Here is a 14,756-nt window from a genome sequence, read left to right as displayed (position 1 = left end):
TTAATTGGGCCTCTTAGTACTCGCCACCAATCCCATTTGAAGACAGGAAAATTTAATGAAGCATTCTCTGCTCCATCCTCTAAAAAATTAATAAGGATGTAAAATGACACTGGAAGGAAGTCAGGCTTTAAAAACAGGCCTGGGGAAAACTTGGGTCCAGAAAGATTAAAGAATTTCTAGCATGAGTGAAAAATTCATCGTTTTCCCTTCACCCCTGCCTAACCTTTCGGTAGGAAATGGTGATTTACTGAGTCAAATCGAAGAGCCCGCGATGTTCAGGAATGGCAGAACACACCACAACGTTAAATTTGGGGAAGCAAGCATATAATTTGTGGATGACTGGTCTGCTGTTATAGGATTAGTAAAGATCTGGCTTTGAGTAGCAGGGTTCATTACTGCTGCCCAAATTATTATTTCTAATAATTAACTTAAATCTCAACCCACATAAGATGCGCTAGAAAGCCTTGGCAGGTTTGGTGGCTCCTGAGTCTTTCTGCGTGTAGCTGGCACCCCAAATGCTGACTGGCTCCGCTGCACACCTTGAGTCTGGAAACTCCTTCAGGAGAAAAGCAGCGCCTGGAAACCAGGCTTCCCCCTCTGCCAGTAACTGAACCAGCCAACTCTGGACACACGGGTTTCCATTTTCATGGTAACTGGACAACCAGGTAGATGGAAAACATCTGGATTTGATAAAGTCTAAGCCATTTGTTAGATGGGTGGCTCTTGAATAAGTCACTTGCTCTTCTATCTCTGAGGTCAAGAATGAATGAGATAATGCTCAAAAATACTTAGCACTGTGCCTGAATTAGGTAACTTCCTCATGTAGGGGTTGATCTACCACAGTGGTGTGGAGTTAGAGAAATCATTGAAATTATCCCCGCCCCTGCTTTCCCATCAAGTACCCATCAAAGGTAAGAACGTCTCTCGACAGTTTGGCATAGGGCAAGGACTCCAACGCTCCACCTATAGAAAGATGCAATGGCAGATGGAGGATGTATCTAAAACCATGTTTCTAAGCACCAGGTCTGCAGGTCTGCCTCTGGGGCTGCTGCAGGTGATGTGGGAATGTGGCTGAGGACACTTGGTCTCCGTTGGCCTCCATCCCATATTCCACAAGCTTAGGGTGGCTCCACGTTTTAACTGTCGCATCTGAAAAGACTCCACTGCTGTCCTGTCTCGAAGGGAAATCTACTAGTTGGAGGCAGGAGATGTGACGGCTTCTCTGTGTAAGAGCTTACACAATCTAAGCCTGTGGCTGTGACCAGGAGCTAGGATATATGGCCACCAAGAGGAGAACTGGCCAACTGCCTTGGAATAAGCCCAGTGAAAGCCTCTCAAAGGGTAGCGGGAGAAGGGGTCCATAGTTCTCTGTGATGCTGAGCAGCCTCCACAAATGACCTTTAGGTATCCCCTGAATGAGGCTCTTGCCTCTTAAAAGGGATACAGAAAGGAAGCCAGCAAACCAGGCAGAAACAAGGGGCAGTGATGCTCTTTGGCTTGGCCACCACAATAGTAGAAACAGAATCAGAAGAATCCTGGAGCTCAGGCCAATGGGAGTTTCTCAAACTAAAAGTTCAAGACACACCAATGATACTTTTCCCCATCCATCTAGTTTTGCTTGTTTACAGTCAAGGTCTCACTATGTAGACCAGGCTGGCCTTGCACTCACAGTGATCAATTGCCTCTGCTTCAAGTGTGCTGGGATTAAAGACGTGCACTACCACACCCAGCTGACAAAAATAATTTCAAGTCTGTATTTGGACTTGGGGAAGTCTGACACTATGATATGTCCACTATCAATTATTTGAACCCATACATATTACAGATGCAAGACCTCTTCAAGGTTATTATGTTAAGCCCGTAAAACTGACAAAAACACATAAATCTGCCATCTTTGAAAAGGACAATGACCAAGAAAGACATCGGGATTGTCATCCCATAGCCACTATTGAACAATATAAAGCTTTGGAGTTTCAACCTTCCGAGAGCCATCATGGGCCTCTCTGTAAAGTGACCACCTCACCAATCTTCGAAAATGCCTCCAAACCTGAAGCACTGATTACCTAATAAACAACTAATTCACGTGATTCCTTCTCAGCCATTAGTCTTCACTTCTGCAAATTTTCTCAACGATACCTTATATCCAGTACAACCTTCTTCTTCCTTCCTTGACCACCCAGACCTCTAGGAAGGATGAACACTCCAACATGTTGGAGGGGGCATGCTTAATTACCAGGCACGCCTAAAGGGTTTACCTCTTCCTCCAGCAATGGGCCAAAGCAAGTGTCTGTGACTGTGGGTGCTAAATAGACTTAAATGGAGCTGTCTGTAAGATGAAGAAGAGGGACGAAGCATCTCTGCTGAACCCAGAAGAGTGAAATGTCAGAATTTATACACTGAAAAAACCAACAGCCCAGCAGCCAAGGGCTGCCTGGGAAGGGATGACAGGAAATAGTGAGTTGGCGTCGTAGGCCAATGAGAACAAGGGAGATGAGCGTTTCTGAAAGATATGGATAATGCATGAATACCATTTTGGGGGTGGAGGGTACCAAGCAACATTCTGATCTACAGGAAAGGGCATTCAAAATAGTCTTTGGACAACAGATCAAGAGCCTACAGTCTGCGGGTCTAGGGGGTTCCCAGGACTGTGTGTTTCAGCTCAGCTACTCACTGGCCCTGGGATGATGGGGAGCAGGTTCTAGAACTTCTCTGAGTCTCGGTTTCCTCCCCTATGAACTGGGCCACGAAAACAAGCTCTTCAAATATCGGGAAGATGAAAAGAGACGATGCCTGGAAGATTCTAGAAGGAAACCCAGAATATACTAAGAATCACATGAATATTAGTTTTTTTTTTTATTAAAAAGGCTTTCTGGCTTTTATTATGGGTTGGCATCTCCATTTCAGAATGTTCCACACTGTAAGAAAGAGAGAGCACGGAGCGGACCAGCGAGGAAATGAAGAATGACGGCAGATGCAGCCTTATTAGTTCAGGAAGCTTGGGGCAGAAGGGAGAGAAAGCGGGGATTTCTTACAGGCTACATTTCATTGTCTCTTCAGAGAAGCATCTCCCCATTCACAGGGGAGACCATGGTGGCCTATGGAAGCAGACATTGGATTCAAGCTTTGCTCTGTGTGACCTGTTTTGTTGTTTGACTGGAAAACTCTGTGAGGGTGGGAGGTACCACCCTGAGCTTCCATCTGCCTCCCCAGCAAGCTCCTTCCGCCGTACTGTACACTCTGGTCTCAAAATGGAAGAGAAGGCAGAAGGAGAGCAATCCAGTGGGGGTCTTCACGTCTCCCAGTACAAGAACAGTCCTCAGTGCTGCCCACTAGAGGAGTCGGAGACAATCAAATCAACAAGGATGGGAGATACTGTGGTAGCCAGAGAAGGCACCCATAGCACAGGGAGCTAGGGGATTGACTTGGTTTCTTGATGATCACCCTCCCCCTGTTTGAATTTTTGAGACAGGGTTTCTCTGTGTGGCCCTGGCTGCTCTGGAATGCTCTTTGTAGACCAGGCAGGCCTCGAATCAGAGAGATCCACCTGCCTCCCTAGTGCTGGGAGGCACCCCTAATCACTACCAGATGATCACTTCTCTGAGGAGGTTCAGCCTCCATCTGATTGACTGCTGAGGAAACCAACTGTCAGGTAAGTTCCCTAGCAATTCTTTCCTGAGTCAGAGCTTAGCGAGTCTCTACTTGGATGAGAGAAGAGTGAAATTTGGCACTTTAACTGTTTATGATCATATTTATGATCATGATCCCCTAACATGACAAATTTGACTGAGATAGGTCACTGGTGGGACAAAGAGCTGATCATCACCAAGAAGACAATTATTTATATGAATACATTTGAAGACCGGGTCTCTCGCTCAAGCTGGCCTTGAACTCCGCGTTTACAACTATGACCTTGATCCTTCCACCTCTGCCTCCTGAATTCTGACATGAAAGAGGCGAACATTAACATACTTGGTTTGTATGGTGCTGGACAGGATTGTGGGCTTTATGCCTGCTAGATAAGAGCTCTAGCCAGTGAGCTGCATTCCCCAGCCCCAGGAAGATCACTCTGGTACAGGCAGGGCTAGACAGTGGGCATTTGGGGATCTTCAGAGGAAGCCAGCTGACATCACAGACATTACTGCAGACTTGGGACTGGTTTTCCACTTTCCAGCTGGGGAATCTAGACTTCAGAATGGTGGCATCTGTACATGGGAAGACCCCAGGGGGAGGGGCAGCAGAGCAAGCAGCGGCTCTTTCCTGGTGAACATATGGAAGGATCGCCCCACTAAACTGTGATGGAGACTTTGTGGCAGTCATTCCAAAGATCCCCAGCCAGTCGGCACCGGATATGAGTTCGCATCCTGCTGAGGAGACACAGGGACCTGTGCATCTGTTTTCACACGCAAATGCTGATGACAGGCCTCCCTGAATCCAGAAGGCGGAAGGTGTGCTTTCCTCTTTGGAAGGAGGGGGAAATTTAACACAAATAGTACCAACCCCCTCCCAAGAAATCTGTTGTCGTAAAAGCAAGGGAAGGAAATGACTGCCTGTTTTGGACTTTTGGGAGAAAATGAAAAGTTTAAAAAAAAAAAAAAAAGAAGAAGAATGAAGCCAGCCAAGTCCCAGCAGATCTGTAGAAGCTGTGAGGAAAAGTTTTGGCAGGTACCCAGGAATAAATATGGGGAAAGGGGTCAGGCTACCCTTTATGATGAAGAGATATTTATTTCCCAGACAAATCCTCAAGGATGAATTCCTTGCATCAAAGATGTCCTAGGAGACCCTGTGATATAATGCCACACGGCAGATGGCAGGAACAACGTGTTTTCTCGACAGACCATCTCTGTGAATTCAGCGTCTTTCCCAACATGAACAATGCATGCTGGGAGAACTTTTCCTCAGCCTTGGATATTTTACAAATGGCATAGCTTAGTTCAGAGTTTACAGTTCAGTGGTGAGACCGGAGCTCTTTACAGAGCAAGCACCTTTTGACGGCGGCTAGGCTTTGGGATGATTTTGCTCTCTGTGTAGATTCAGAGGCACTTTTTTGCCAAAAGGGAAGAATATAAATGCCATTTAAAAGGGGGAGTGTGTTCTGGGGTAGGAAGAAGGGAAGGAGGTAAACAGAGACAGTCAGTTTTTAAAAGTTAATGCAAATTGGGTGGTGGTGGTGCACACCTTTAATCCCAGCACTCGGGGGCAGAGGCAGGCAGATCTCTGAGAGTTTGAGGCCAGCCTGGTCTACAAGACAGGCTCCAAAGCTATAGAGAAACCTAGTCTCGAAAAACCAAAATAAATAATAAATAGTTAATGTATCTGGTAAAATATCTAATTGAAACCATAACTTGGGAGTAATATATATGACTACCATTCCTCAGTTCAAGACCCCAGGGAACTGATCTTGCTGGCTCTAGGGCTGTTGTCTATTGTAACATGGAGGTTTGGAGATTAATTGCAAATCTCAAATGACTCTTATTCTGGGCTCTCACCAAAAATGGGGAAGCTGAGCACGGAGTTTGGCTAAGCAGAAACAGAGTGCTATGTCTGGGATGTTGCAGGGAGATCGCTCTTCCAAGGTTTAAAACCTTACCACTTGAAAACCGTTCACTAAGACTGTGTCAACCTGAGTTCTCTCTATCGGGCAAATATTCCATTACTAGTAACACCCAAAGGCAGGAAACATGACCACAAAAGTGATTTTGTTACCCCCACCCTCCACCAAATAGAAGTGAAAGGGGCCACCACTCCATTTTCCTCTCGAGCCAGACCTGCTCGGATGAGCCCAGAAACATCCATTCTGCAGACAGTACCCTTGAAGCCTGGCCAGTTTCACAGTCCAGCATAAACAACTTCTTTGGCAGTGCCTGGGTTTTGTACCCAACAGCAGAGCCGAGGTTATGACCAAATTTAAGGCCTCTGGAATGCAGTTCATCTTGGACCTAAAAGGAGAGGCACCACGCAGCTAATAGAAAACTCTAAAAGGCCAGAGAAAGATCCAGGAAGGAGACGGACAAAAAAGAAAGGATGGAGACCAAAAGAAAAACACTCGACAAAACGCACTGCTTGATTTATACCGGCACAGAGTCACGCAGTGAAAGCTGGATACAGCTACAAGCACAGAGCCGGCAGGGCCTAGATCGCCTCTCTGTGGGGAGAGATGTCAAATAGCTGGCATTGTCATTTTATACTAGTTATTAATAAACCTTCTTACAATGGAAGGAAGTGGTTGCATTCAGAGAAGGAGAATGTGGGAATTGTTTAATTATGAAGGTGGACCGGTTCCTGGCAAGGCCAGGGTCAGGATTGAACACAACATGTTTTTCCTAGAATAAAAGCTGTCAGAGCTGAGGCATGATAGCAGAATGTGGGGTTGGGTGTGGCTTTAAAGCCTCGGTTCCATCATCATAGTTGTCACGTTCCTGTTTGATCAAGCAGAAGAAGACTCAACTGCCACCGAATTAACCACACAGCCAAATTCTTACCCATTAACTCATTATACTATTTTGTTTGGTGGTGAAGGGATACTTCAGGCCTCTTTATTTTATTTTAAAAAAAATCAGTGTCCTCTATTTCCATTTAAGAAGGAATGCTAAGTCTCTTTCTCTTCCTCTGTCCCCCCAATACGCACACACACACACACCCACACACACAGAGGAATATTGGTGGCTAATACAGCAAGTCACAGGCCCTGCACAACACTGGCTATTTCCTAAGTGGGTCTGTGTCATTCATTTTAAATAGCCTGAGAGCAAAATACTCTCCGACAGTCCCTACACTTCCACTGAAGACAGATCCCTAAAACAATGCTAACACAAACCTTAGACTCTCACTTCCACACAAGCTATGAAAAGGCCATGTGTCTTCAGCGACAATGACACAAATACAGTTGTTTTCGTTTTGTTTGCCTCCTCCTCATCCCCTTCCCACTAACATTTCAAGTAATAGGGGAAGGGAAGGGAGAAAAGACCCCTTTGAAGAGCCTGCAAAAGATTTGGGATGGGCCTTCTGTTTTTCTTTTTTGTTCATGGCTGGGGATTAGAATGAGGGCGTTAGGCAAGGGTTCCACCCACTGAGCTATCCCCTAGTTCATGTCTAAAGAGAGAAGGCGGGCTGGGGAGAGGGAAAGAACAAGCTCTAAAAACAGCTCACCTTAATGGATGGTTTGAATTTATAGTTGTTCCCTCAAACTGTATTTGAACATCTTAACAGTTTGTTACTTGAAGCCCCATGTGAACAAAATGCCATAGCCAGAGCCATCTCCAAATTTGGAAGATAGAGCTAGGCTCTTACAGGTCACTGTGACTAAGGGCCCCTCATTCTCTCCCTGTCCGGTGATCATCAGCAGATTTCCTGAACCCCTACACATGTAGAGTTTGTACAACACAGACCTGTAGCTCTGACCTGGATGGGGGACACCCCCTTGTGGGTCTCCACCAGGATATAAGCCTACGGTTTCCTCATGGCAGCTCCTATGTAAAATGTCTTGACCCCAAACTTAATCACTCACAGAACCACGTGTCCTCTTCATTTGGAAATGCCAGTCACCACCCCTCCTGCCCCACTCACGCTAATGACTCAGGGCACTGGTGGGCATGAATTTCTGACTTTTGTAATGGTTAACAATGGCATTCCTTTATTTATTTAGCATTAGAGGCCTCAGATACCAAGAGCTGGACTTCGCAGCAATTTCAAAAGCAGTTGCACATCCGTACGTAGGAAAACGGCCTTTAAGGTTACTAAGAATTGGAACTATTTTATTTTGTATCCACAGACAATACTCAGAGATGCCCATGTGTCTTTAAATGCTGTGTATTTTACCTCCTTTCCTAGTTATGACTCAGGCCAGCCCCGCACAATTGAGTTCAGAAACATCCATTCAGCAGAAAGCGGTCCTTGAAGCACTCAAGGTTCTACAGTCCAGTATAAACAAACCCTGGCAGCACCGAGCGACTCCTTTGGCAATGCCTGAGGTTTGGGGGAGGGCTGTGTCCAACAGCAGACCCAAAGCTATGATCAAAATCAAAACATGACCTAGCATCTCTTAGGAGTTAAGATGAATGTTTCTACCAGGGAAATGTGGCAGCATTGTTACACGGTTCGCTTATGCATGATGTTGCAGTACGGGGAGAAGGAAATGGATGGAAACAACAAGCGTTGGCCACCATTGCCCCAGGGACAGTATAGGAAAGGGCTGAGGGACCCATACAGGTGACCTCAAAGGTCTAACACCAGTATGACAAAGAATGTCAACCTGACAGCAGGATAGAGAAGTTCTGTCTGGTTTGAAAGATACTTGGAGGGGCTGGAGAGATGGCTCAGAGGTTAAGACCATTGCCTGCTCTTCCGAAGGTCCTGAGTTCAATTCCCAGCAACCACGTGGTGGCTCACAACCGTCTGTAATGGGGTCTGTGTGGCCTGCAGGCATACACACAGACAGAATATTGTATACATAACAAATAATAAATAAAAAAGAAATCTTTAAAAAAAAAAAAAAGAAAGATACTTGGATGTCAGTCCTCGTGATCAGTGTGGTATCACTTCTACCTTAGAGGTTTGGGGCTTCTGTGAGGAAGAACATTGGTGGGAATTCCCAGGAGAACTCTGTGTGAGGCCAGAAACACCACACATTCCAGAAACATGGAGGCTCTTAGCATGCACCACAGGTCTCACTGCAATTCTCTAACATTCCTTACCAACAACTTTACTGAGTAGTTACCGGGTGCTGGACAATGGACGTGGGATTTTCTTGTGCTAACGAGGCTTTCTATATGCTTTTAAGAAACATCTATTAGATAGCACATGAAAAAGGGGGAGGGGGAGACAGTCTGTGCAATTGGATGCTGCATTGTCTCATTTGTGAGTGAACATTAGCTGGGAAGGTCTGGCAAGTGTTAACAAAAAGACAGAGCTGTCCTGTAACAGCAAGCGTGCGAGAACATGTTACAACCAAGAGGACAGAAAGCAAAAGGAAGGAGACTAGCTAGATGCCCTAATTTTTAGACTAGAGGCTAAATTTCTTTACAGTGGGATCCTAGCCTGGTCGGTCATAGGTAGGGCTACCAATGGCTTTCCGCAAGTGAGGGCTGCCTCCTCCCACAGCAAGCACTCATGAGGGGCAGTAGGCAGTAGTCTCCGTGGGAGGGAGGACCAGATTCATATATCCTAGAAATTCCCTTTGTGTGCTGATGGCATGCATCCTGTTCTGGTCCCTCCCTCCATTGTCCCAGCTGTTTTTCTTAGTCATGATGGTGGGCGTGGGGGGATCCCCAAAGAGCTTCAACTGGCATTCACAAACATTTTTCAGGCTCAAACTTTAATGGCCTGAGAAAGGTTGACATCTCACCCTGTGCCACTATAACCTTTTAAAGTCGCTTCAACATCTTGAGAGGACAGTGCTTGCACACTCGTTCAGCAGGAAGATCTTCTTGTGATTTATCTTTTACCCACCAGATTGGTGGTATAGAAATGCATTACATTCTGGCTTTAAAGATGTTTAAATGCCATTCCTGATGGTTATGTGGGGTCAGTGTCACCCCTTCGGAACGTCATCTACACCTGCTCTGCCTTGGTGCCCTTTAGAGGTTGCCCAGAATGTGAGGGGACCAGGAAGATGGACCAGGTCATAGGCTGTAAGTGCATAAGCCTGGGTTTCAATATCTTGGGCAAGAAGAGGTGCCTTCAAAGCATAATCCCTGGAACCAACAGCCGCAGAAGGATCCATGAACTTGGTAGAAATATAAACTCATTCCCAGGCTCACACAGACTTGCAGAATCTTGTGGGATGAGGGGAGAATCAATGGTCATATTGCACCCCTACAACCCTGAGCTGGAAGAATCTAGAGTGGAGCAAGACCGGATTCTCAGTAACTAGATAAGGAGGTGGGTTGGACAGATCCAGGCTCTTATCTGAAACCATTTAACAATCATTGCATGCTGTATCTAAAAGACAAACATTCAGTGGGAGGCTGGAGGGGGCTGTAACTCCACATAGACCCGCAGGTTTTGAATGGTCTTGCCTTGATACAAGAAGACAGCATTCTCACAGTCTTCCTCGCAAACTTCTAAGCCTCAGAAGTAGTGCCCAGTTGGCACACCTTTCGTATGAAACAGCTTCGAAGAATTCCAGGCAGGGGCAGAGCTAGAGTTAGAGTCAGCCCCATGGAGGTCTGGCAGAGATGGATCCAGTTTTTAGGAGTCCAAAACTTACATAATTTTGATAGTTCATTTAGGACAACAATATACAGCATATTGTATAGAGCTCACAAGCATGTGACGAACATATTACCAGGTCTCTGAGAAGCAGCGTCATAGCCTGTCCGACATGGAGACCTGAGTTCACACTCCGTCAGCCCCATGGCAAACCCACTTCTCACTCCAGGCCCAGGTACACGCTCCTATCCTCAGCTATTTCAGTGTGAACTTCTCTGACTGTGAACGGACAATACCAGTCCAGAAGCTAGCGCGTATCCGCTCATCTTCGTCCGTCTTTCCCTTTTTGGTGGTTACTGTCGTTTGCAGTCACCATGCACAGGTTTAGAACTGGTCCTCGACAATGACAGGAAGGTAGAGACTTCTTTTATTTTCCTATCTCAGGGGCCGGGTGACATGGCTCCTTTCCTAGTTAGCTTTATCTATCAGCTTGACACAGTCCAGAGTCCTCTGTCTGAGTCTCAAGTACAGGATCACCCAGGCCCAACTGGCCAGTGGTCAGGTCTGTGCAGGACTGTCCTGACTGATGATGGGTGCAGGAGAGCTCAGTCCACTGTGGATGCTATCATCCCTAGCCTGGGCTGCAGAAGAAAGCTGGTTGAATAAGAGCCTGAGAGAGCAAACCAGGAAGCAGTGTTTCTCTGTGGTTTCTGTTTCAATTCTTGCCTTGAGTTCTTCTTCTGACTTCCCTCAGTGATGGACTGTCAGCTGGAAGTGTGAGATGAAATAAACCCTGTCCCCCTAGGTTGCTTTAGGTCATGGTGTTGATCACAGCGACAGAAAGCAAACGAACACAGCCGCCTAAATTAATCAGACTTTAAACAGGCAGCTTTTGGGGGAGGCATTGACTCGTCACACTGAGCTCACATTTCCAAACAAATGCTGTCCTTTTCTCCCTCGGCCCTCTGACAACCCATGCCTCTTCTTGTCATTTAAGCAAACAGCATTCTTCGTCTGTAATTAATTTAAGGGCCAAGGCTTGAACCCTGAGCCTTGGATGAGCTAAGCAAGCACTCTGCCAATGAACCAATTCCTTCATCCCCACTCTCGAATACAAGATAATTTTGATCTGGTCCCCCTAATCTTTAATGGTAAAATGGCCTGCCTGATGCTCACATAAATAGACAGTAGAACCAGGTAGTGACTCAATGTCATTCAGCCATCTCTTGTGACAGCAAGGCTCCCTTTTCACACTGAACGTTTAAAGCCTCAGATGTATCATTGGAAGCAGAACGTAGCAGTTTGATCCTGACCTCTGTCCTTCCCCAGTATAGGCTCCCCACTTAAGAGCACACAATTAAAGCCCACTCTCTGCCTTTGGAGTTGATACTCCTGATGATAGATACCCCTTATGCCAGTCGGCGTTCTACAGAGCCCCGTGAGGTACCTGAAGAGACGCCTACAGTTTGCCCCACACTGTGAAGTTACCCTAATCTCCCTCTGCCCCTTTGGATACCTGGGGAAACTTCTTAGACCTACATGTGACTCCAGAGCTTAGTCTGGGAACTAAGGCCTGCATCTGGCCGCCCTGCCCGTGGTCTGCTGTGCACGCTGTCCCCTACCTCCCTGGGGAGAAGCCATCGGGTGGAAGGTGTCGCGGGCGCAGGCTCTACCTGAGGACAGCAGGCTCCCACTGCTGCCGCTGATGATCTTCCCTTTGCTGCCCATGTTGGCCAACTTCGAGGTCTTCAGCGTCCCTGTTTCTGTTAGGTCAATGGCGATCTCACTCAGACTCCGTGCTGCATGGATCTTGGACTGGAAAGGAAAGGAAAGGCGAAAAGGTTATGGAAGGGGCAGAGAACACTCACTCACTTGTAGTCCTGAAGTCAGGTGGCTCATAAGCTACAGACCGGAATTCACAGCGCAGATTCCCCAGGCATCAGAGCACAGTGTGAAGAGTGTGGTCTTTGCAGTCTATAGTCTGGGGAAAGTATTTAATCTCCTTGGAGTCTTATTATTCCCAAATATAAATCAGGGGAGTTACCACTGACCACAGAGGGGTGAGCTGGAGTCAAAGGAGACAAGCTGTGTGTGGGACATTGCCTTCTCTCCCTCTAGTCCTCCCCGCTTCTCCTTTCTCCTTGACAGAGAAACAAATAGAAAATTGTACCAGGTCAGTAATCTTAGCTACTGGGGGTAGGGGTGGAAGGCTGAGGCAGGGGGATTATAAATTCATAGACTGCCTGGGCCAAAGAGCAAGTTCAAAGTTTGATTGGACAATTTACTGGGGGACTCATTCTTTGATACAAAGTAGAATAAGTAGGTATAGCTCAATGGTAGAGAACTTCTCTAGTATGTACAAGATCCTAGGTTTAAGCCCTAACACCACACACACACACACACACACACACACTCATGCCCTCATGCATGTACATATATGCACACATAGTTGTGACTATACTTATTTTATTCTTAGATGAGGAGAAAATAACTTTTTAGCTTTATGAATGATAGATGAGATTTGTGAAACAAATCAATAAATTTAGAAGCTATTAAATATCTTCAGTTATTACCCATGTGACCAGGGAAAGTTTAGGTGCTAGATTACTGGTATCTGCAAAGACTATACACAGACAGAAACCTCTGGAATACTCAGGTCCCACCAACAGCATCTGTCTCAAGATTCGCTTCAATTCTCATCGATTAAATCTGTGAAGGCTCCAAAGTCTTCATATTGGGGTTCAAACTTCATTCCACTTTGTATGCAGATCAGCTGACCCCACTGGGCTTACAGCTACAGGGGTGAGGAGAATCTCAGACTGGTTTTGTTCTGTGTTTACATCCCTAAAAGTGATCCTTTCTTCAGTAAGGCTATCTGCTTTACTTTGCCACACCATTGGTAAAGTGGAAATGTGCTGGATTTTCTGCCTATTGACATGGTTTGGCATTTTGCAATATGTTGCTATTGTTTTATAAATCAGTTTTTTAATGATACCATCAGCATCACGCAAACCACTACAGCTGACAGTCAAAGCACACACTGGCTCTATGGTGTAGCTGCTGCAGGACAGCAAGGCTTTCCGCACCCACCAGGCTCCAGACAGAGCCGACAGCTTTGGCGAGGCCTGCCCACCACAGTCCCCTCTTCCTGATTTACAGGCTTCCTCCTTTGCCCAGGGGCCGTTATTTGTCCCACAAAGGCTATGTGGGCCCTTAAGGCCTTGCCCTTCCCCTGGCCTTAGATGTTGTTGCCTCTGCTGATGAATGACAGTGACTTCCGGCCCGTGTGCTTTCTTCCTCTTAACAAATAAGCGTCTTTGGCCAGAAGAAACACTGAGACTTTTGTTTTTGTTTTGTTCACCTGATGTGAACCATCCTCCTTCCCCACCACTGCTACTGTGACTTGGATCCCCTTCCCAACCTCCACTTTCTTCCTTACGAACAGAACCAGGCCGACTTCCTCAGGTTAGGGCCCTCTGGTACATAAACAAGCCCAGCTGCCAGGCCTGGCAGCCTTTGGCTGCAGGAGGAAGCAGCATGGGCTTTCTATTTCATGGGGACTCCGCATATCTCCAGCCCATCTGGCTGTGCTTTATCCTTCAGGCAAGCGGAGTGCACACACAATCCATGACTTCCCCTCTTCCTGCAAGACTGCTGTGTTCATAGAAGAATCTCACACTTAAACGGCTTCAGAACAGCAACTCATATAGCACAGTGGCGAGGGCGCAGAGCTTCTCCTGCTTGGTCACTGTCAGACTTTGATCCTTGACCTCTCTGATCCTCAGATGCCTGCTTATAACATTGGGATCTTAAAGCCCACATCACAGAGTTGGGATAAGGACCACAGTGGATACTGTATGTCAAGGTCACAGCCATAGGAGAGGGATATAAATTAGGACCTGGATGTAATTTGTGAATAAGGTTAGATTGATGGCTCTACTTGACATTTTAAAGATACCATTAATCACATGGAAAAACTGTTTTCAAATATGCCCCCTCCTCTCCTGCTTAGACATTAACCCCAGAGGCAAAAAACCAAACACAAGAGCAGGAGTAGCAGCTAGCCTTTTTCTAATGTGGTCTAGATTTTGGTGACTTTAAGACTTTTCTGGAATGAGCCTATCACAATGGCCCAACAGATTGCTTGTAGGATGAGAACTAAGAAGAAATATAACAAACAGTCCCAGGAGATTGATTCCCTTCTTGCTATGTTGGGTCTCTGGGCCAGCCCCAGAGTCCCTACACACCCTCGGTGACCGCTCAGTGTCGGCACCGATGTTCTGTGAGCAAGCAAGCCTTAATTTGCTCTACCAGGCTGTTGATTTTAGGAGGAATAAATAGATTGAATGAGGAAGGGAGAAAAAAGGAAGATGTCTGCACTGGAGCCTAAGTCCAGCAAGCACCACTCTAAGGTCAGAGGAAAAGCAGCCATTAGTTCCTCTAGACAATGTGAGCTTTGCCCTGAAGTCTGAAAGTCAGTCCTTTAGCTCCAGGATGCAGTGGCCACTGGATACTTTTGACAGCACTTTTGAACTTTAGTAACAGCAGATATAAATTACCAGTTATAATAGATGTCCGCAGAGCTTCACATGTTCAATAAACTGCAGGGA

General features: G+C 46.3%; 1 protein-coding gene across 5 annotated transcripts in view; it reads right to left on the bottom strand.

Moving 5' to 3' along the window:
• Window positions 1–14,756, bottom strand: part of Frmd4a (FERM domain containing 4A) — a 312,601-nt gene that overhangs the window by 27,426 nt on the left and 270,419 nt on the right. For all 5 annotated transcript variants that reach the window (XM_050150459.1, XM_050150454.1, XM_050150456.1 and 2 more), the window contains one exon: window positions 11,820–11,961. In XM_050150459.1, coding sequence (XP_050006416.1) covers window positions 11,820–11,961 — 142 coding nt within the window. The remainder of the gene's footprint in view (window positions 1–11,819; window positions 11,962–14,756) is intronic.

Source organism: Alexandromys fortis, unplaced genomic scaffold, assembly GCF_014885135.2.
Source record: "Alexandromys fortis isolate MF-2015 unplaced genomic scaffold, M_Fortis_MF-2015_v1.1 scaffold_69, whole genome shotgun sequence".
Classification (NCBI taxonomy): domain Eukaryota; kingdom Metazoa; phylum Chordata; class Mammalia; order Rodentia; family Cricetidae; genus Alexandromys; species Alexandromys fortis.
Note: the sequence above shows the minus strand (reverse complement) of the source record. Positions and strands in the feature narration are given on the sequence as shown.